The 23,476-nt window shown below is 56.6% G+C and overlaps 3 protein-coding genes across 3 annotated transcripts in view; 1 reads left to right on the forward strand and 2 right to left on the reverse strand.

Moving 5' to 3' along the window:
* Positions 1–2,338: 2,338 nt before the first annotated feature.
* VDBG_03001 (conserved hypothetical protein) lies at positions 2,339–5,482 on the forward strand (the record flags this gene model as incomplete). The annotated part of the gene is made up of 3 exons (XM_003006816.1): positions 2,339–3,846; positions 3,914–5,002; positions 5,185–5,482. The coding sequence occupies 3 exons, from the start codon at positions 2,339–2,341 to the stop codon at positions 5,480–5,482; spliced, it is 2,895 nt and encodes a 964-aa protein (XP_003006862.1).
* Positions 5,483–10,375: 4,893 nt separating this feature from the next.
* VDBG_03002 (conserved hypothetical protein) lies at positions 10,376–11,804 on the reverse strand (the record flags this gene model as incomplete). Its single annotated transcript, XM_003006817.1, has 2 exons — positions 10,376–10,878; positions 10,949–11,804. 2 exons carry the CDS (start codon positions 11,802–11,804, stop codon positions 10,376–10,378), a joined length of 1,359 nt encoding a protein of 452 aa, XP_003006863.1.
* Positions 11,805–21,714: 9,910 nt separating this feature from the next.
* The window catches only part of VDBG_03003 (autoinducer 2 sensor kinase/phosphatase luxQ), a gene marked incomplete at both ends in the record, with an annotated part of 5,952 nt that continues 4,190 nt past the window's right edge, over positions 21,715–23,476 (reverse strand). Inside the window, one exon of the mRNA XM_003006818.1 lies at positions 21,715–23,391. Within this exon, the coding sequence (XP_003006864.1) occupies positions 21,715–23,391 (1,677 nt within the window). The remainder of the gene's footprint in view (positions 23,392–23,476) is intronic.

Here is a 23,476-nt window from a genome sequence, read left to right on the forward strand (position 1 = left end):
TTCAGCTTGTGACACGTTCCTACGCGCGGTGTATGTGACGAGGAGAAAGAAATCCACGTTGCAGGCTCTCTCTGTAGTATGATATGCTGACATGGTCAAAGATGACGGGCCGGCAGGTGAAGAAGCACGGTGCGGAAGGGGGGAACAGAGGAGATGACGAGCCAAGCCGTGGGCGTTCGAGTCGTGCGTGCCTGACTGGTTCTCACGTCGCTTGTCAGCCGAGGCGAACGCCCACGTACAGCCTGCCACGTCAATCATGCACCAATTCGACAACGTCTTTTTTTCTTCCTCGAGCTGACTGGACGAAGTCTTGTGATATCTGATTGAAAATTTTATTGATAAAGAAAAAAAACCCCGCCTGCTGAAGAGAGGTTCGGCAAGGAATGGCTCGGGCGGGATTGGCCGACTTGTAGATTGTCGACTTACTTTGTCCTGCGAGGCGTGTTTCTTTTCCTCCCGGGGGGCCTAGGAGTCTTGGGGGGGCCTGGAGAGGATTGTTGATTACCTGATGCTCCCCCTCTCTCTCTCTTTCTCCGGTAGTGGAGAGGAGATCAATGGAAGCTGATGCGCAAGTGGCTCTGTTGGTGCCCTCGGGAGGCAGATCGCTGGCCAGCTGGTGGCGGTTTGTGGTTTTTCTTTTGGCGGGCGGACCGAGACAGTGGGTTCGGAAATCGTGTCAGCCGGTCATGGTACCTGCATTGACGGCTGTGTGCCTGCGCCTGTATTTGGTGCCTGGATCTGGGGTTGATCTAGATTTTGATCGGAGAAGACCTGATGATGGAGAGGAGCGGATGATGGATGGGGAGGTTCGAGGGGAGGTTTGAGGGGAGGTTCTGCGAGAGGGATGGCCAAGGCGTCTGCAAACGGCAGTTGGGCTTGGGCTTGGATAGCGTGGGGCGCTTGTGACCTGTGTCGGTCGCAGAAAGAGAAGTGAGTTGCTTGGCGGGCAAAGATTGAGGGCCATGAGCCATGAAGCAGTATTGGGTAGAGCGGGTATGGAATAGGTTCCGTTCGTGATGACCCAAGACGAGGCAATGTGAGGTGAGGTGGCATGTCACGTTCGCTGCGTTGGCGACGGCAGGCGCCATGGACAAAACAATACGATAGGCGCATGTGGTTTGGCGGCAGTTGCACAATGCCTAGAGCGGTGACACCCAAGATACCGCGTCAAACGCCCATTGACAGCGCACCACGGCAAGTCGTCTTCAAGTCCATGGTATCATGAGGGGATGATGCCCCTCTCCTTCTCCATTCATCGTTTGCAGCAAGTTGCCAGCAGTAGGAAACAGCTGCTGCAGCAGAATCGCGTCAACGATCTCTGACAGAGCAAGACACACAAAGAAAGAAAAAAACAGCACGAGCTGCTCGCACAAGAGAAAACAAAACGTCCATCAGCTGGACCCCATGCATCCATGGCCTTTTGTTTCTGTTTTGCTTCTCCGGCTCCCAAGCATCTGTTCCCGGTAGCTCTCGACACGGGCACACACACCCACACACACCAATCCGGGGATCACAGACGCTTCTCAGCCGAGCAGAAGCAAGGGGCACTTGACCCTATTCCTGTCGAAGGGATCTATTGACTCGGAACCTCGATCAACAACAAGACACCACGACGATCTGGGTCTGCCTGGGTCTGTCTGGATCCTGGGTTACTGCTTTTGGTCTTGGTTCGACTAGTTTGTCTATAATATCGAGCTTTTTCCCCCTTGGCTCCTCCCTCGTCACTTCCCTCGATTGGTCCCTCGTCTCATCATCTCATCCCATCATTAACCGCAAACAAACGACGAGCATCATCATCATCATCAACATCATCAACAACAACAACAACAACAAATCAACGACGCACACGCCCTCGACGCTACCTCCTTTTATCCACTTAAACGACCTCACGATCCCTCTGATTCACGACGACATCACACCGTCCCGACGCTCGTTCCTTGCTTCGTCCTTACACGCGCCCATCACCCCTCACCCCTCCCAACTAGCGACAGGACCAACACCAACATCCACGCACCACCATACACACCTGAGCTACTCCGTCGAGCTATACCGAGCCAAGAGACACAGCTCAGCTCCCTGCTACCTATCAGCTCCCGTCCACTACCAGTTCGCCTGTGTGCCAAAGAAAAGTGCCATTAGCACAGACCCGCCTACAGCTACAGGTCGACCAGCTTTCCCCGCGCGCCGTCCCATCGTACACGCCTACTACTGCAAGGCACGCACTAGGTTAATCCGCCCTCTTGCCGGCGATCGTCATCTGTGCACGCCCCCTAGCACGGCATCAATCAAGATCCCCACCCATACCGCCGTACGCCACAGTACAGTACGACCCTCCTAGATGCCCACCGCGACCAACACCAACAGCCTGAGGGCAACGAGGCACAAGCCGTCGGCCCTGATGCCGCTTCCCCTCAGCGTCACCTCCATCTTCAGCGACGTCGTGGCTTTTCGGTACGAGAACACAGTGCAGGCCGAACCACCTATTCTGATGCCGCCTCGCTCCCTCGCCGGAACTGCTCCTACTTCCCCCAACACCTCAACAACCAACTTGGCCTCGAGCAGAAGAACATCCGTCACCACAACGAGGTCTGCGCCGCGCCCGCCCACCTCGCCCTGCACCTCCTCGCCCCGGTCCCCGCCCACATCTCCCTCCGCCGCCCGTAACCCCCCTTCTCGTGTCGTCGTCGTCGCGCCACCGAACGAGCAGCACCCTGCGCTCCGCAGTCTATTTGCCAGCCGCGACACATCCATCCCCCCCGAGGAGGCGTGGAAGCGCGACTCGGGCCTCGCACGCACCACCTCATCAACCACCCTCTTTGACGAGGACGAGGACGACGAGGACAGGGACAAGCTCCACGATATTGCCTTGTACGACAAGCATTTTGAAGCGGGCGTCACCGTGACCACAGCACCGACACCATCCCCACCCTCCCTTCACGACACGGAATCAGTCTACTCCACCGACGATCAGCCCGAGCATCCATCCCTGCCCTCACCACTCCCCATCGCCTGCGTCACCTCGTCAACCGTGTCATCCATCGCAGGAGAGTCAGCGCCGCCGCCACCGTCCGCACCTACACCGGCCCGCCGACTCATCAAGAGCCTCAGCTTGCGGACCTTGAACACGACCAAACGTTTCCAACGGAACAAACAGCTCTCGCTAAGCGAAGAAACAAGCCCCATCTCAGCCACATCAAGTGCCGCCCCCATGCCCTTGCTCTCGCGGGGGTCCGCAGCGTGCCAGGGCCAGCAGCATGCCAGCCCCGTCCCGCATCACAATCTCCATGACCATCCCAGTTCCCCAGCCAGCACCAGCGAGAAATCGCCTAATCTGTCCCCTGTCGCCGTCGCCTCGTCGCCGGCGCCGCACCTGCCCGCTGACGCCCCCGCCGACCCTGACTTTTCGCCCCTTTCCATCGCCATCCCGAACGACGCGTTTCTCGACGATGATTTCCTCTCCAACCTGAGCTTCTCCCAACGCGGCAGTGTCATGTTCAGCGGTCGACGCGCAGTCTCCCAGCCCACCGACAGCACCATGGAGGCCGAAGGCGACGTGCACCCACCGCCGACGGCCGTGTCGCAGAAGGCGCACTCCGAGGACGTTGCCAGCCCCAGCATCGCCATGACGACCACCACCGCCACCAGCGACACCGCCCTCGAGACGGCATCCCAGACCACCACCACCCCCAGCATTCGCCTCCTGTCCCCCGAGGCTGAGAAGGACTCGCAAAAGGTGAGATCGCTCTATGAATCTGGCGATGTCATCAATTGGGAAGACGGAGGACGCCTCTCCCCGCTCGGCGAGCAGAATGAACCCGTCCCGAGCGAGGAGCTGGAGAATGACCCGTATGGTTTCCTTGTCGCCTGCTTCTGCTTCGCCTCGAACACCCACTGACCTGGTCCTCTTCCTCAGGGTCTCCGAACTGCAACCTCCTCTCGCGTGGCCTACACCGCGCTCCGCAACCTCTTCGTCCTCCCGACCCGAGCAGCAGGACGCGCGCCGCGAACATGAACGCGCCGGCGGCATTGAAGACTGGGAGGATATTGACAATGCCGATGTCGACCGCTACGGCTTCATCGCTCCGCCCCGCAACCCAGACTCGCGCGTCGGCACGCCCACCGAGCTCAAGTCTGCACAGTATGCTCCTAGGAGGAGGAACCTGTTGATGAAGCGCGATCCGTCCGGCGGCCTCTCCAGCCATCTCGGCGCCGGCGGCCGCTCGCCCAGCAGGAAGGTGTCAGCCCGATCGCTGAACACGCAGAACTCGGGCTTGTCGGTGCGCTCGCGCCGCTCCACGCGGTCTGCCATTCGCCAGGCCAGCAACTATCTACCACACAACCGCAACCGCCGGTGGATGGACGAGGCCGGCGACATGCTGACACTCGCTCCAGGCATGGAAGACGAGGAGAAGGTCGAGAAGATCTCTGAGGCCATCAAGAAGAAGGAGTGGGAGCGCTCCGAGAAGTGGCGCAAAATGGCCAAGGTTGTCAAACAGGGCAAGGACGGTGAGGGCATGTACTTTGAGTTTGATGTCAAGAACCCCAAGCTCATTGAACGCACGTGGAAGGGCATTCCTGATCGCTGGCGCGCCTCTGCATGGTACTCGTTCCTCGCGACGAGTGCGCGCGGCCGGAAGGACTCGGCGCCGGAGGAGGACATTATCGCTGCCTTCCGCCGCTACCAGGACATTGGCTCTCCGGACGACGTGCAGATCGATCTCGACGTGCCACGCACCATCAACCGCCACATCATGTTCCGTCGACGCTACCGCGGCGGTCAGCGATTGCTCTTTCGTGTGCTGCACGCGCTGTCGCTGTACTTTCCCGACGTCGGCTACGTCCAGGGTATGGCCTCGCTGGCCGCTACCCTCCTGTGCTACTTTGATGAGGAGAAATGCTTCGTCATGCTCGTGCGCATGTGGCAGCTGCGCGGGCTGGAGGCGCTGTACCAGCCCGGCTTTGAGGGCCTCATGGGCGCACTTCGGGGAATTTTGAGGACGCAGTGGTTGGGCGGAAAAGACGTCGCACGCAAGGCAAAATTGGTACCGTTCCCTTTCCGCCGCTCCATGAATGTATCAGGGCACTAAACTATCGCAGGACCGACCTTCTGCATCGACCCGGCCTGCGTATGGGCACGCGCTGGTACCCTCACCCTCTTCAACCCTCTCGGATTCCCTTTCCCAGGCGCAGCTCCGCGTCTGGGACGTTTTCCTGCTTTCTCGGTGAGGCAGCTCCTGAGCAGCGACCCATGACGGCCAAGTCTGCTGGGCCGCCGTCGGCAGCACTTCCTGTGATGGGCATCGATATTGTGCACGCAACGAGCGCAGCTCTCATCAGCGCCCTGGGTGAGGTGCTGCTCGATTCGGACTTTGAAAACGCCATGAAGGCGCTGACGTCGTGGATCCCCATCAAGGATGAGGACCTGCTCATGAAGGTCACCAAGGCAGAGTGGCGGGCGCAGCAGGGGAAGAAGCGGGCCTAGAAGGCTCTGCTAGGTGGATAATGCCGCCTGCTCTCCGGCCGGCTCGACCGGGGAACACGCGGGTGTACGAACGATGATGTCGGTTCACCAAAACGGTAGTCTCAGTGGGAAGGCGGGCGGACTGGGGAGCTTCCATGTTGAAGCGTGCAAGGCGTTGGCGGTGACAGTGTCTCCCTCTCTCCCTTTTTCTTATTCTTCTTCTCTTGTTCTTTCTCTGGGTCTGTTGTTGTTTTCTGCTCTGCGTTTGGCACGCGATACCCCATGTGCGCATGACTTTGCCTAGACGGCTGGACACGTTTTCTTTTGTCGCTTGTTTTAGAGCTTCGGCACGATGGCTTGAGGCTGTGTTGATACAAGACGGCTAGTCGGGGGGTTGAATGCATAATGTCTAAGTTGAATTGACTGTTGAATATCAAAGCATAACTGGGACTCTGAGCTTTATGTGTGAGCTGGCTGGCGGACGCCCTTGGTAGCTGACCTGGATGATACATCTGTCAGCTACAGACCTGGTTCAGATGCTCGTATGCCATGTGCTTCATCTCAAGACTCTCACTGAGCGCCTTCGCGTATACCGTCGCTTAATTTTTGTAAACACGACGTAGCCCCACGGGTGATGGTACGGGGCGGGTAGTATCATGTTCTAGTGGGTATGTCCGTTCAGTTGCATCTCCCATGTTGAGTGCCCATCGGTTTGGAGGACCTGATTGAGTTTGGTAACCCGATCACACGGATCAAGCGTTTCTCCGAGCTGCTTATGATAATCCATGGCTGCGATTTCTTAATTGGGCACCATCGCGGTTGGTTCAATCCGTCTGGTGAATGTTTCCTCCGGCACAAGGCGCGATGCTGTTCGTTGCAGACCTAAGACAGAGGTGTCGAGCCTGTACAACCATGCACTCCTCTTTGCAGAGAGATAGACAGAGCGGGAGAAATAAAGACAGAGAACATTGTGCAGATAGTCACAAGACTGGCTGGCTAGTCTATCTTAAGTACAGGTGGACGTAACACACGATTCTGTCATTTCTGTAGTCTTGGATTCTTCAGTAACAGACTGGTCTATCACGCTGTATGGGGTTCTTCACGGAGTATCTAGCTAGGAAATCGTTCGACAGGGGAAACAAGTACGTTTTGGATGCCGTCCCTTGAAAACCCTGTGTAGTTTACTCGAGCTGCTTTTTCTTGTATTGAGTGGGTGCTTCCAAGCACGTGTTATCTTAGGTTTGAGGTTATTTAGAGGAGTTCGTCGCTGCTATTTGCGCATCACTTTACTAAGAGTAGATATGAGTTTCACTTTCTCATTAACTATTAGGGTCTTTCTTTTCCAATAGTAGACTTTCTGAAGCATAATTTGGTTATTAAATGCCACGGCAGGGAGGGTTATGAACAGAGCCTCGTCTACGAGACCAGGTTTCTGTACATCTGCGTTCTGCTCGAGAAGATACCTCGAAGACTACTCCTCTTGTTGCATCTGACTGCGAATCAGAAGATGACTGTTTTGTGCCCTACTATGGTCGCAGAAAGGCCTTTCAACCATACCGTGCAAGGAGACTGAAAACGCAGAGAGAAGGAAACCGAAAAACAGAAGAGTCAATCTTACCAAACGCCAACGCCAAGCACTCTCGATGACCTTGAGCAAAGACATCCCCAAGGAGAGCCACATTGACTTGTTGCTCCGAACTGAAGACCTTGTCCCTAGCTCGACTCGGTTCCATGGCCACCAGGATATCTTCCAATGCCCCAATCCACTGGGTTTGAAGATAGAGCATGATGGACTTCGTCGCCTCGCGTACCATTCTTATCTGTGTATCGAGGTCCGCCAGGTCTGGATTTGCGTCTGGTCATTTCCTTTGTCACGGTTCAATTCGTACATCTCTAACACAAGTCGCAACCTGACGCGACGGCTGGCAGTAGTAGGGGTATGACTTCAAGAGCAACGGCCCTTCCATACGTACGTCGCAGCCTCTCGCTGGACACCCAGACCTTGCATCAGAGTCTTCGCCAGCCATTCCCTCATCTGTCTGCTTCATGCTTCTGTCCATCACTTCCATCTCTGAACGACGTACAAGTCGAGGCACATGCTCGACTCGGAAGATGCGTGCAGAACTCGTGTCGACCTTCCCTCCCTAGACAAGTGCTCCTGCATGATGAAAGCCTCAGATCGAACCCGTTCGTTCGCCCGTTCACAGCCATGTAGCCACACCTCGATCTAGCATCCCATGTCCATTGGCATCAGAGACACGCCAGCACTGCAGTCCTTGGCCGAGATTGACCAGCCGGTCGAAAACGACGCATGAGCGCACGACAAAGCAGCCCCCCCCCTTCCCCTTATCCAGCATCCCAGGGACGGGGGCATGATACCACCAAACAGGCAGGAACCCGACTCGTTCGAAACCCATCTAGTCCGCAATCTCCATCAGGATTCCGGGGGCCACCCTTCGCCTCAAGCACACCGGGTGAAGGACAGTTTTCCCCTCAGACCCCCCAACCTGGGGAGGTGCTTTGCGCATAATCACCATATGTGTGGCCCATCTCCGCTTTTGCCAAATTTGACCTCGGAGGCCCCCCCGAAGGCTTTTCCCCTGCCGGCAGAGGCGCCCCTCTCCCCCGGTCTCGCGACTTGTCCCTTTTCGCCATGAGACATCACTTCATCTCGAGAGCAGTGCAGTCGTACTATATCACACAGAAGTGTCACCACGCCTTTTCCCTCTCTGACGTCATCATGTCGAGCGGCAGTGATCTTTTCGCCCCAGCCTTCTTCATCCCACGCAGCCCTACGTACCTAGGTCCCTATCTAGGTCCCTATCTAGGTCCCTACCTAAATCCCAACCTACTACCTAGGCTTGCTTGGACGTGGCCAGACCGTCCTCCTTTGTTCACGCCCCCACCACCACCCTCCTTCCGCTGCCCTCCCCAGACTTGTTCCCATGCCAGCGGTGTCCCGCGCGCCGTCCCATGTCTCACCTTACGTGCACCCCGACAGCCGATAGGTGCGCCCATCCTGTTTGTTCCCCTCTCTCTCCCTTCCCACCCACCCGCCCCGCCTCTCCGGTGCCGAGGAGACAAAGGAACAAAAGGGTGACGGGAAAGAGCCAAGCAGGAACAGCTCGTTTCCCAGATCTAGGGTTGCCATCAGATATGCAGACAAACAGACGTGAGATGTGAGGAGCGAGACACCAGGCGGCAAGCGATAAACGACGAGCCACACACCCATGCCACAAAACGTCGTAGTGGCAGCGCCGCCCCTGAGTGGTCCATCTCACGGCCGGTGCCCGAATCCGGCATGTCCTAACGAACTAAACTTCATGGAGTTGATTGTTCGGGCCCACCAGGCCGCACGCATGCAATGGGCCGTGCAGCAAAGCGAGAAGAAGAGCAAACCTCCAAGTACAGACGGACCCGGCTACCAGGGGAGGGAGACGAGAGAAGATGCCGAGAGAGAGAGAGAGAGAGAGAGTACAGGGAGACAGATAGGCGCGCGGGCCCGTGTAGGGGGAGTCTCTCGCTCCCCTCTTCTCGTCTGCCCTGCAAAGTTGTGGAAAAATCACGGCACACGGCCCCTCCTACGCGCCCGAACAGGATCGCCTTGCATCCTCCCTCTGGCCCCCCCTCCACGCAACGGCCAGGACCCAAAGAACAACAGAGCATAAAGAAAAGGCCAATAGAGTGGCTCGAGATGCGCGCAATGCGAATCAAGGCGGGGAAACAGGCGGCCGATTGAAGATGAAGGGCAGAAGAAAAGCCTCCCCAATCAAACAAGCGAAATACGACCCCAGGGTCTGAAACATGCCGTCCCGAACCTCACCTCCCCCCTTCCTGCAGCCCAAACGGGTCGAGAGCGAGAGAGAGCCTCTGGCATGCCCCAAGCAGCCTAACCCGAACGGGAGTAGACGTAGACGAGCGAGGCAGAAATCCAACGTCCAAAAGGCGGCACAGAAATTGCATCCTCCTGCGGAAACCGGTTTCGGCAAATTTGGCACGGCAGCAAATCAAATCAAGGGTGCGCAGTGAATGATCAGTTCAACGTTGATAAATCTCTGCTCTCAGCGCAGGCTATCGCAATACATGTCCGGAGGCGGCGAGACGGGCACAACCCCCAGGCCCGGCCCAAGCTGTTATCCCCCGTCTCGCCGCCTCCCTCCTGGTGCGAACGTTCAACCGCGCCCGCTCGAAAAAGGCCGACAAGGTCGCCTCTCCAGAACCCCTCTCGCGCCCGAGATAGGGGAATGCTGCGTCGGCTGCTGACTCTGTGCTTGTTTTTGTTTTCTGAAGTGTTGCAACAAAATGCTGTCGTCAAGCCGCCCCCTCCCTCCTTTGCACTGCTTCTACAGAACCATGAGATAGAAGAGCTGGACAAGGGGAACCAAAGAAGAGAAGACAAGAAGGACCTAATAGGTACAATGAAGAAAAGAAAAGACCCTATGGTATGATGTGTTCGAATTCAAAGTGAGCGCTTGCGACCCGAGACTGGTCAAAACCGAAGCGTTCCGCCCCTCAGATGCCCCGTTGCCGGCCCGCCTGCCTGCCTACTCCCTAGATGCGCTGATCGAAAGTCCCCAAGCTGAGATCCTAACACCCTTGTCCTGTAATGATGTATCTCGAATCGAGAGTCGGAGAAGCGCCCCCTAGCCCGCTGGGGGCCAAGAAAAAAAAAAGAAAGGAAACGAAAAGGCGGCCATCGAGACCCATGAGGGTTTGTCGAGTGTTGAAAGGTAAGAATAATGTGCACCCGTAGAATCGAAAAGTGTCGTCACGGTCGTATCCGAAAGAAAATGCCCCTGTCAACGGGTGTGTCGCGCTCAGCCCTGGAGCCGAAAAAAATCGCCGGTTGGCCTATCTGCCATGTCCTGGCTGTTCATTGATCGCCTCGTCTCGCGTGGCTACCGATCCTGCGGATCATCTCCCATGCTGCTCGGGACTGCTTCTTCTGCTATTGACGTTATGTCCTTCCTCTTGATGTGATTGTTGCTGCTGCTGCTGCTGCTCCTGTTGATGTCGCTGGTACTCTGCCTGTCGCTCCTGATCCTGTCTTGTCTCCGCCGAAGAAGAGGAGGGGTACGTTGACGCGTACGACGGCTCCTCCGATAAAAGCGACGAGACTGAATGGCCTCCAGCGATGCGGTTGACATGATGCTGTAGAGATGGTCCGGTCGCCATTGGGGACGAGGCTCTGGGGGTTCCCGAACTCTCGCCGTGGTGGAGTCCGCCCATTCTGTACGACGGTTGGTCGCTGCCCCTCCGAGAATGCTGACCCCGCCGCCGACTAGGTGGTGGGTTGCTCAGCGTCGCACCGGGCTTGAAGAGAACGGGTGGAGATTTGAATCGATGCTGCTGGTGGCTCGGCATCGGGGCGGCCTGCTGCGGATCCGTTGCCTTGCGCTTGTTTCTGGGAGACTCTCCTACTTCGCCTCGACAAGCCAGGGTTAGCTTAAAGCGAATCTCGCTTTCTCTTGCTCTTGTTGGACGCACCAGATGGTGTCGCCGGCTGATTTGAGCTTCCGGCTTGGGAGGTGGGCGGTTGCCAGTGGTGGAAGTAGATGCCAGGACTCTGCTGCTGCTGCTGCGACTCTTGTTGGCCTGATAGTTGCTGGGATGGCGCGTGTCCGCCGTGGACGTGCCCATGCATTGACGACTGCGACTGGCCTGCCGGTGGTGCTCCCGTGTTGAGACTAGGCAGGTTGGAGCTGGGGCCGACTGCACGTCCTGTTGACCCTGTTGACGACAGGGTCTGGGCTCTGCCTCTAGTCTGAGGCGACCCAGGGTAGGCAGCATAACCGTGAGGACCAGGCGCTGATACTGGGGTCGAAGGCACCCCCGTGTAGGGACCGTACCCATGCGATTGCGAGTCTCGCCTATGTTCAGGTGACCGCTGACCGCCTTGTGTAGACATGAGTTGAGGATGCGCTCCGTGGCCCTGCGATGCGATGTACTGCTGCGCAATGTCCAAGGCCGTGGGTGATACAGCTCCCCCCATTCCGGCAAAAACGAGAGGTACAATAGGCGGTGGGATACCGCCTTGAAGCGAAGTTCGCAGCATGTCGGCCTCTATCCTTCGCTGCTCGAGGCGTAATGACTCCTGCTTGGTCCTTTCCTCTTCCTGCTTCCGACGGTCCTCCTCGGCCTTGGCGGTGAGCCAGCTTCTCATGGACTCCTCGGCACCCTGCCACTGCGGGGGTGGACCTGGCAGCTGGCCAAGATGATGGTGGGCATGGGCGGATGACGACGAGATGGACGAGCTGAGACCGGGTTGCGAGGCTGGCGGTAACGGAGGCGGCGGAGGGCCTGATGCGCTGCTGGCGTGAGACTGCTGAGGCGGCAGTGTCATTGCAGCCGGCATCGGCAGCCCGCGGTGCGGGTGCGGGACATGAGATGCTGGTCGGGAGGTCTGTGGCTGCGGAGGGATGGGACGGCAGGCAGCCTCTTGCGGGCAGGCTCTTGGTAGGCCAGAGGAGGTGAGAGGCGGGATGTAGAAGGCGGAGTCGGAAGGTCATGGACGGACTTGTAGCCGTAGTGTACTGGCTGCTTGGCTGTGAGCATCGTCATGTATACTTTTGGTGGGTGGTGCGACTATGGCTGGAGCCTCTGGTTGGGCAACATGGGAGGAGAAGCAATTGTCAAGGCAGGGTTAGGCAGTGAGACCGAAACAGAGGGGAAGGGAAGGGGAGAAAAAAACAAAGGAAGAGGTAGTAGCTTAGAAGGTGAAGAGTAGGGTGGTGGGAATAACCTTTGGAAGTGCAAACCTGGAGAGGAACGACCGGCTCAAGTAAGTAGATGTAGTACGCTGTAATGACCGGATGGGCGGGGCGGATGGTGATGAGCTATCTCCACGAGCAGGCCCAGCCCTTCATCTAGTCATGGGTACAGACGGGTACAGAGTACCGGATGGACACACAGGCATGCCTCGAGAGCTCGCCAAGGTAGTAAGGGGAGGACACCCGACGTAGGGACGGGTCGGGGGCTCCAGGTCTAGGTCCAGGACAAGGTCCAGGTTCAGGGACGTACACCAGAAGTACCCGGGAATGGAGCCGTAGTGAGGGCAGCGTGCTCAAGCGGTAGCAGTCGTGGGAGTAGTATTAGTAGTGAGTAGTAGCAGCACCAAGGACGAGACTCTGGGGGCGTTGAGGGTGGTGTCCGTTGCCTCTCTAGCCCGGCCGGGGTTGTCGGAGGGGAGGGGGTGTCGTCCACAGGGAAACCTGGCAGTGAGATGAGTGGCAGGCAACGCGTGGGAAGGAGACGACGCAACAGCGAGCCTCCAATGTACCCTTGTACCGCTCTGCACAAGAGAGAAGAACCGCTCAGCCCAAGCCGTTGCTTGACAGTTTAGACAACGACCAAAGGGGAAAGGTCGATGGCCGTGTGGAGAAGCCGGACGGCCTGGTGTATTTCAGTGACAACCAGCGCGTATCAGAAGAGATGACTTTGGAGGGGAACGGACACGGGGGTGTGTCTCCAAGCCGGAGGGGGGTGACGGAGGAGAGAGGGGGGGGGGCGGTCCAGGGGTGTGGTGTGTGGCCGTGGCGGGGCCTTTGCCAGAGTGTGACCAGGTGTGGCGAAGGTCTGAAAGGTTGATTCGAGGATCTGGGATGGGCAGACCATGAAACTTGGATCTTGAATCTTACGCCTTTCCTCCCTCTACGTTGGGATTAGTCTTCCAGGCAGGAACGGTCAGATGAGAGAATGGGGAGAGAGAGGAAGAGAAAAAGAGAAACGAAAAAAAAACTCTATCTTTGACTCGGCAGAGCTGGTGAACAATAGGTGCCAGCTGGGTTTCGCCACTATGGCTCGACGAAACGGGGACTTGCGAGTCGCCATTTTTTTTTTTTTTGCTTTCTTTCTTTGCCTTACTTCTTTGACCAACCCCAGAAGATATCAACCTGGACAGTGGCTGAAGGGCACTGGGGCTCTAGAACCTACTCGTAAGGAGCAGCCAATACAGCCACGTTCGAGGGTATGTGCTGCTTGGATGTGCAGGTATGTGATGTGGAGGCTAAGGCACCTAGCCAGTAGTCAGCCCGTCGACTTGCAGGTATGATGAGCCCGCCTCAAGCCAGCGCTAGGACCAGGAGCCACAGCTGGTTTAGTAGGGGCATAGCAGCCCTATCTCATTGACCAGCATCCCTTGACGACTCCTAGCAGCCTATGGTCTGTATTCTCTCGACAAAAGCCATGCTGTTGATTGTCAGAGCGGTTGAGAAGACCAAGCAGTACAGGTTCTGTCATTCGCGGCGACAATCCGTGCAGCAAGGGAGGACTCCATTAAGCCCCCAAGGAGCAGCAGATCGACAATATCGGAATGTTCTAGGTGCGGGACTTGTGTGGAGACTGAGACTCGAGGGCCGATTGACGAGGCACGTTGGCAGGGATCGGGTTGACTGCAACCTTTGGACCAGAAGCACAAGTTCGTCCAACTGCCACAAACCACCCACATGGACACATGCGCCTCTTGCCCAAACGAGAGCATTGCCGAGTGGTGGGAGGGCGTAACGGCCGGCTTGTACACAACACGATCCTGTCGACGTACGCGTGCCTCTTTCCGTACCAAAGAGAGTTCCATCCCGGCGCGTGAAGCTGGGGCTGCTGTGGCTGATCAGCTTGTCGATTTCTCAGTCTGGCTTACACCCACGTTGAGATTGAGCACCCCTCCCGGCCCCCTCCTCTTGACCCCCCTTGCACAGCGCCCCCCCCCCCTTACCTGCCGGTCCTTTTTGGTGGACACTCATATCACGAACAAAGTCGGTTGGACCAGCCACAGTGGATTTTGTTACGGATGTGGCCTTGGAATGAGGACCAATTTTGCCGAGTGTGGGCAGAATAACATGGTCAAGAGGCACAGACCAAAGATGCCTTTCACGAAAGCTTGTGAGGCCAGTTGTGCAGGTTGTGTGGCGTTAGAATAGCTCCATGACTCGATGCGCTCGCTGCTGGTCACTCAGACTGCCATTCAAGCCAGTCCGAACAGTATACCAACACTAAAATCGAGTAGTGTGTACGGCTCTAGCCGTATCGAACGACCATCCATGTCACCCTCCCAGCCTGCCTCTGGGTGGCGAGCAGAAGACGCGGATCTGATGTCGAATCTGGTCGACGGCGTGTCACCAACGGCGCCTAGCAGGATATCCTGGGCTGCAAGCCTGTGAGTATCACCCACCATTTCGTCACCAGAGAGAAGGGTTCGGAATTTGGAACATCGACGGTCAGAAGGCAGTCACCCAAGCGCCAGAGCTGGCACGCGCCACAGTGCTATTGAGACAGATAGTCATCCCTCAAGTTGTATGGGTAAGGTACGGGGTCCAGTGAAACGTGAGACGAGGATGAGGCGTCTGGAGCTGGAGCCAGCTCGCCTTGTCCTCCGACATCTGAGTCTTTGGAGGACCATTTGGGTGGCTCTGCTAATAGGTCAGGCTGGCCTTATGCAGCATGGTGAAGCACACAGTCCCGGCCGCGTCTCCGATCAAACAAAATTTGGATCCATCTTGAGGCAGGGAGACATCTTTCTTGAGCAACCTTCCCAAATCCTGCTCATTCACACGTTGCTGTTCACTCAGTCGGGCGTTACGCCAATGGCCGTTCGTTGTCGCTATTCGGTGGTTCGAGTCACCGAGGCCGTGGTGTCGCAGCAGTTGACGCATGCTTCGGGGGCCGAAGTGTGATACCCAGTGGACGCATACTGCGTAGTCCGTCCTGGAACCGGGCAGGCTGACGTACGTCCAGACGCGGAATGTATTAGCGCGGCTCGTACTTGTCTGTCTATCCATGGCGGTGCATGAGTGAGGCAGAAGCCGTCGACCGCACATTTGAGTCTCCAGGGGATGGCGATTTCCAGATCAAAGCCATTGTTCGTGCTGTAAGCTTTAGAAAGCAATTCGGTCTCGGTCTCGCTCATACACAAAAATGGGGCCCTGTTGGCAGATCTGGCTTATAGGAAAGAGTCCCAAGTCTGTGGGCTGGTTCGCTGATGGAAAAGACCTCCAGTACAGTGAAAAGCCCCCGCATGGTGCACGAGTTTGGTTCGAGGGCACTTATGGCGCTGTGTCCGAGGGGGGTTCTTCCCCACATGCCACTTGTAAACTCAACTACGCCACACTGCTTCGTGCACTGATCTGGTTCAGGCAAGAGAATTCCATCTACCAGGCGAGGAGTGTAGCCAAGCGGCACGGATAGGACCGTGTTCAACCAAACTTTGTGTTCTTTTGGGCCATTGTGGCAAACCTCTGCCAGCGCTGTTGAAGGGCTGTTTGCGCCAGCAGGACGAGAAGCCGGTACTGACAGGACAGTTCGCAATAACATTTAAAATGGAGCCCTGTCAAACCAGACCATGACGTTGGCGAAAAGAAATTTCTCAGAAAGCGGGAAGACGTCGGATGTATTGTGGCGCGAGTCTTGTATGGAGCCAGAGGCAGCAGTGGCAGGCGTCGGAGTTGCATGATCTTACACCTGGACAGGGGATCGATCTAGTTGGTATACCGTATACGGTGTGTGTGTTTGGTTTTCGTTCAGCTCATCAAGGGTGTATGGGGGCCACCGATTGATTGATCGACTGCGAAGGTTGACCGAAACAGGAAGCCGTCGAATGCGAGGACGAATGTTTTCCATCGTCGGGCGATCCTTTCGTGTCGATTCCAGTATGGCGTCGGAATGTCGGGTAACTCGTAGGACGATCAGCGTGTTCTATGCTCGAACACAAGATGGCCAACTTGGGATGACTCGAAGTTGGTGATTCAAGATGGGGGTTTGGCAGCAACGGGGGGACTGGCGAAAAGGCAACGACAGGCGGGCAGGCAGGCAGGCAGATCCTTGTATCCCAGTCAAGGCAAGCTCAGTGCAGGAAATCTGAAACGACGCGACACCAAATACTCTCCTACCGAGAGACCACTAGCCCAGAAGAGGAAATGCACTCCGGGATACTTTCTTCTTGGGGAAAGAACGATCAACTCGTGGCTTGCTGGGCTTGCTGAGAAGACCCCCTTCTTGCTTGGTAGTCTGCATGGCACCTGCCCAGATCATTCTGTAGGTCTCTCCCCCCTGGTGAAAGCAAGAGACCCCCCCCGATCTTCTAGCCAGAGGGAAGTGGGGGCCGATGAAAGTTGTGAGATCCCTACAAAGACATATATGCCTTCATATGGAGCATATCTACGGCGCACAACACCAGGGGCCGACTTCACATTGAACGGCTCCTGTTGGACATTTGGCCCTTTATCTTCCAGCACTACATGTACCGTCATGATTCGGGCAATGCAACTTATGAACCACGTCCAGACCCATTGTCGTTCATCCCTACTCCACGGTACCGCCACACGACTTATGCCATATCGGACGAACGCGATGACATAGAGCGTTATACAGAAGAGAGAGAAGAGCTCTTGGCTTGACCAGCTAGAGCTCCAAGCAGACTAGGCCTCAATCGGTCCAATTCTTGACACCGACACCATGTACAGCTAGTTCGGCTCTGCCGCCACGCGCCATGCGTTCTGAACCCCGACGGCTCAAATCTCAGCTCCGACAGCTTCAGCTTCTGCATCTGGATCAAGCGCGGACCTCCGTGTCCATGATAACCTGGGTCTGACGTGCTGCTGACCCGTGTCCTCGTCCCAGCCGCAACGCCGACCTGCGTCTATCCGTAAGCTCAGAGGGGCAGGAAGTACCAGACACAAACAGGCCAGGCCAGGCCAATCTCATTTGCGGACCCCCCTCCCTGACGCGCATCTGTCGTCGCGCCGGCTTACAAGATCGACAGCCCTCCCTCATTCGAGCGTGTCCGCTGATAGCTTCAAGGCCGAGAACTAAACCAACTGGCATACAATCAAGGCGTGGCATGGCATGGCAACGCTCAGTTAGCGCTGGTGCCATCACAGAGCGCGCGATCTCCCACACCTCAGGGCTTAGCTTACCCACAGGCGGGATTCGACGAGCCACCCAATGCGGGAAGCATCGGCGGCCAGCAACGAACGGCCGCGGGCTGGTGCGTCTAGAGCTTCGTGCTTCTGGGACAGAGGTAGCCTCTACTTGAAGATCTAAACAAGCAATTGATAATGGCGATCTTGTTCGTGGTTTTTCTTCTCTCGCCTCAAGCCTAGCAACCTAGTCGTTCAAATCGTTCATGCTGTCGCTCAGTCGAAATGTACAAAGATCAGCTTCACCCAGACCGCCAACATCACGCTACGTGGGCTTCCAGTCGACCGGGACAACAACACCACTACCAGCGGTGTAATTACGAGTCTAGTGATATACACTGAACTATCAATGTATTCCCTCACACACCAACCCCATCCCAAGAAGGCATGAAACGCGAAAGCTACCGTCATCTAGGCACACGACGCCTGGAACCCCTCCTCTTCGGCGCGGGGAAGACATAGCCTGTCCGAACGAGCACACATGCCGACACATTTCGGCGGAACAACAGTAGTTTTGCCAGTCTGGTGCTGTACCTGGATGCCAGGAACAGGACAAGGACAAGGAAGCAAAAGCGGGGGGGGGGGCAACATGGTGAGCCGCCCATCGTTCAATCCTTCAATCAAACGCGGTCTCCAGTTTGGGAGACACCAACTCAAGCCACGGTGCAGCCACGGCGGAATCCAGCAACGTCAAGTCACTGGCTCCTTCTGTTCTATGTACCTGCCCTATCTCTACGAGCCTGTCGCCTCTCTAGCTTGCAGGCTCCCTGGAACCAGCGAATATCTGATCGCACCCAGTTTGGCCACCATTTGGTTGTGATCGCCGTACCGCCACGCAGGTACCTGTGGCGTACGCCGTCGAAAACGTGGTTGACAGCCACTCTGACAAGTCGAAGAAGCGAGGATATCCACCAAGCAACCTCCACTTTCGCCTCTTCCTTGCTCGTTGCACCGGCTTCAGTTCCGCTCGACTAGAGGATTGCTTCCCAGCCAGGCCGGTTGGTGTGCAAGCGTCCAAGGCAACAAGTAAGGATCGACAGGTCTAGAACCTGGCGGGATGGAAATCACGCAGCAACATCTGGAGCTCACTCCTCTGATCCTGCCCTCTTCGAGACGTTTCGGTTTGCTGCCCTTCTCCCCGGCTCCCAACCTGGGCCGAGCGAGTCAACGAACCCGCGCGACTGGGAAGCGATCCTGGAAGGGTCTCAAGCACAAATTGTATCATCCACTCCGCCTACTCCGTTGTCCTTCCCTCCATTTAGGCTGGCCAGGGTCCGTGGGTGAGGGGGCCTTGCTTCTCCCGGTCCCAAGTTTATTAGGTGGATCGGACCTTTCACAGTGTCACTCCATCTCTCTCCTACCAGATCTGAGATCTTTGCCCAATCAATATGATTGTGCGTTCTTAGAGAGGAAAATTGACGACAGACACGTACGACTCGGACGAGTCGTAAGTAATGACTCCATATACCAGATACTGGTAGTCAGTTGCCTCATCAAAACTTGCATTGGGAGCAAATGCGGTTGTTAATTGGAATGCCACCTTGGCCCCTGACTCGGCTCCGCGGCAAGGGCTGTGTTATACCGCCGTGGTTATAGGAGCAAGTAGCTCGGCTACCCGCCGCACCAGAGCAATGCAAGCGACGAGCCACCGTTGTTATGTTCGAACTGCGGCGCAGATTCTTTCTCATCTCCCGTTGTCAAGCCTCACATGGCGTCAGCTCGAATGTGCAAGTTAAATGAGAAGTGGGGTGGTGCAAACACGCCTTGGCATTGCTGGCATATGCAGCAGGCATCCTGAAGCAATGGATCTGCGACCAGGGTTGGGTTCTCACTCGAGACTAATAATCACACATACACTACAACTTCAGCCGACATGCAACTTGCATTGTAGGGTTTGCTCTATGCTGGCATCCTCCTCCCGAAGCGGCAACAGCGTGCAAGCCTGAGAGATGACTTGCATTCTGTGTGAGCGTTTTCTGTGGGGTCGTACCATCGCATAGCTCAAACTCGAGATTGCGGTGCCCAAGAGCGTTCATGGATTTGCCCGCCACGAGGTCGTACTTTGCACCTATCCAGACTTTGCAAGGAGGAGATAAGGCTGGGAGGCAGCTAGGCTTGGGCTGGCACGCAAAGGATCTCATGCAAAACATGGCGCCGTGCACACACACGCGGACAGGCGCGATGTTCTATCACGGACGTCCAAGAAAGTCACATGAAACACCGAATCGAGAGGGGAACCCTCACCAGGCAGCTCTTCCGATGCGAGGGCGATCCTGGGCACGGCAGATGAGAGAAGCCTGCTTTCCCCTCCCGCAACGGCCATGCCCGTGCGCTGTTCGGCGGTCCGTGAGCACTCAGGTTGGTCCCGCAGCGAGCATGACGCTGGGTTGCTCTGTCAGTATTTCCACTACCTTGAATGATGTGGTTGCTTTTTTTTTTCTCTTTCGCGAAGGAGCACAAGAATCCATCTGGCGGTTGCAGGCTACGTTCCTTGTTGTTGTCATGGACGCAGTAAGTCGGCAGTTGGCCGACTGAGACGGATGAGTCGGCATGAGATGCTGGCATGTTTCAGAGAGCTTCCCGTTTGAGGGATCTGCTGCTCTTGCTCACATTGGACGTTGACTAACAGACTGCCCAGCTTGCGGACCTAGCGCGACTAAAGCCGACACGCGATAAAGGTTCCAGCTCGTCATGAGTTGGAAATCCTCAGACAGTCGAGTGAGTCAAGAAGCAGGCGCACACGGGTGTCGGAGTCTCTTTCGTCCGCCCTGACCCCTCTCCCGGCCGCGTGCTCGAGACGGCGGCAGTCGCGGGTGCTGGGCCGTCCGTGACGAGGGCGCGAGACCAAGCCTTCCCCCGCCACCTGGGACGAACGCGCAGTCGGGCGAACCAACCCCTCCCGGCAAGGCAAGCAGAGCGTCTCATCTGATTTATCACGGCCGAAGAAGGGAGGGGGTCCGTGTGCGCCGCTGACTGTTGCCGGTGCTTAATCGGGCGAGCAACAAGTCAGATGGGACGAACGGTTGAGACCGGAGGGCGGGGTGAGGGAGGGAAGGGGTGTGGCCAGAAAGAAAGGGTCCGACCGAGAGCCATGTCGACATCGGCGCGGACTGTTCGGCCATTTTTAGTCGTCAATTCAAACAACCGGGCGGCTCCAGTCGGTCAGTCAGTCAGTCAGTCAGTCAGCTCATGATGCAAAAGTGCCTCGACCTCTGTTGCGTCGCAGCAGTGATGATGCTTCGGGTCAAGATCTGTGCGCCTCATAACATCAGCCCACTCCTACTACAAGCTAGAGCGGCAGCCAGAGACGAAAGTTGTCTCGCAGATGGAGTAGCATGCATGGACTTGACGTGCGTCTCCTCGCCTGCTAGCCCGTGGCTGAGTCAAAAGGGGTATGGATAGATACGAGTTATGTTGTATCTGCCTGGCCTGCTATCGCACTTGTGTGAAAGCTTCCCAACATAGCCTCCAATGTGCTCACTTTGGACTCCGCCGCATCAAAGTTTGGGAGTGAGGGTATCGTTCCGGAAGGGGAGGGAATGAGTTGTCACTGTCGTCTCAGGATGTTGATACTACCATCCGAAATATCGTATGTCGCCATGTACAAAATAGGTATCAATCACATCATGATGCTCTCTGTCCTCGCCTATGCTTGTCAACCTGGCCAACACAACTGCAATCAGGATCAGAAGGCACTTTACAGTTGCAGATAGAGTTGAGGCACGAAAGAAGTCACATGGGAGGTGGTGTTATGAATCGGTTTTCATTTCCGCAAGATCTCTCTCTCTCTCTCTTGCGTCTTTCGGAGACGGGGCCATCAAAATAGACACTCGTACGTCAAGTCAAACAAAGTCCATGCAGCAGCCCACTGCATTGTATCCGTCTTTCCCGCTCCCTCCCTCATCCTGCCTTCGTTTTCTCTCCACTGGCAGCGCACCACATACATGTGCAGAAGCGTAAATGTACCATACAACAAGAAGTAAAACGTGGTGGTGCTCCCCAATGATTTCCCCCTGTTTTCCCCTTCCCCGACCGTCATCCCTTCCCGAGCGCCGTGCAGGAAAGAGTAAAGGATAGCGAGAAAGCAGAATGGGCTGGAAGAAACTGCCGACTCCCCGGGGGCCACAAAACAAAAAAGCAAGAAGAAATATGAAACCCCGTCTGCTATGCCGTTGCCCAACACTAGCGGGTAGGCATTACATCTTCTTCTGTCTTCCTCTTCCTCAAAGTCAAATTAGAAACATGCTGTAGATGCTCTCGTCTATGAAAAGTGCTTCATGTTCCCTCAAAATAAAGATGCTTCGCCCACGCCTCTTCAAAGCTGGGGTTGAGCTACGCAAGCCCTCAGCCCATAAAAAACCGGTCCCGGCTCGAGCTTGCGCTGTTCCGCTGAGCAGTGTCAAGCGGTACGTTCTCCATCCCGTCTGTCGAAGACGTCGTCCCCTGCCGTTGCGGCGGCCGCTTCGTGAGCACGCCTTTGGTCTTCTCTGGTTTCTCTTGCGTTTGTGTTGACGGCGGCGGCGGCGGCGGAATCATGTTCGTCTCGCTGCTCGTGCGACTCTTGGTGAGTTTCTTGGTCAGCCGCTTCTGCGAGGGCGTCACCGACGGCGCGTCGGTTGCGTCCGACAGCCGCGTCTCGCTCGATCGTTGGCTTGGCGCCAGCGGCACAACGGACGGGCGGCTATAGGCGGGATTGTCGCGAATGGGAATAGGCGCGCTGGCGGCGACGCCGTTGCCCTCGAAGCCGGGATACACGGGCGGGCTTGGCGTTGTGCGCGAAGATGGCGGGGTTTGAGACACGGGCACCGCCGCAGGTCTAGGTGGCGGCGCGAAGGCGCCAGATGCCGGGGATGGCCTCACGGATGTGTTGCTGCCGGGTCCCGTCGCCGCGGTGTGCGGCATGATGTAGTTGTCCAGCTTTCGGCCCAAGACGTCCACCCGGACGGGTTTCGCGATGTAATCGTTCATGCCGGCCGCCAGGCACTTCTCCCGATCACCCTGAATCGCCGATGCCGTCATGGCGATGATCAGGACCTTGTTCACGGCCTCCAAGGGCTCGCTACGGATTGCCTTGGTCGCTTCATAGCCATCGAGCACAGGCATCTGCACGTCCATGAGCACAACGTGATATGGCTCTCCTTCCTGTGCCTTCTTTCTCAGTGCTTCGATTGCCTTTTGCCCGTTCTCGTACGCGTCCACCGTCGTGTAGCCCAGGCGTCGCGAGAACTTCATGGCAATGTTCTGGTTGATCAGGTTGTCCTCGGCGATGCAAATTCGGATCTGGTCCTTCGGTATGGTCGTCAGATGGATGAACGGGTTTGGCGCCAGCTCGTTCAGCGGAGTCGCGGGTATCGTGAAACGGTCGGCGATGGGCGGCGACTTGACGGTTTGCGCGTCACCTGCATTGACGTCCGGCGTGGCCTTGTCAAAGGTCACGGTGAACCAAGCCGTGGTGCCGACGCCCTCTTGGCTCTCCAGGTGAATCTTGCCCTTCATCATGGTCTCGATCAGAGACTTGCAGATGCTGAGTCCGAGACCACTGCCGCCGTACTTTCTTGCTGTACTGGCGTCCGCCTGCGAAAACGGCTGGAACAGCTTCTCGAGCTGCTGCTGTGGAATGCCGATGCCGGTGTCTTGGACTTTGAAGGTAAGCACAGCCTTCTCGTTCGAATCGAAATCGACCTGCGCCCCGATCGTGATGGAACCATTCTCTGTGAACTTGAGGCTGTTGTTGATAAGGTTCCCAAGCACCTGGTGCAGACGGATGGGGTCGCCGTAAATGAGCATCGGGGGAAGGTTGATGTCCTTGGTAATCGTAACGTTCTTCCTCTGTGTCTTCTGCCTGTTGCTGTACGACACAGCACGCACGACCTCACGCACCATCTCCTCCGGGTTGAAGGCGATGACATACAGTTTCATCTTGTCGGCCTCCATTCTCGAGAAATCGAGAAATGTCGTTTGATGACCGTGAGCAACAGATCGGCAGACACTCGGATCGAGTCCGCCATGTCCAGTTGCTCCCTGTTGAGGCGCGCTGTCGGCAGCAACTCCGAGTTGCCAATGACGCCGTTGAGAGGCGTCCGCAGTTCGTGGGACACGTTGGCCA

This window comes from Verticillium alfalfae, genomic scaffold (assembly GCF_000150825.1).
Source record: "Verticillium alfalfae VaMs.102 supercont1.3 genomic scaffold, whole genome shotgun sequence".
In the NCBI taxonomy this organism is placed as follows: Eukaryota; Fungi; Ascomycota; class Sordariomycetes; order Glomerellales; family Plectosphaerellaceae; genus Verticillium; species Verticillium alfalfae.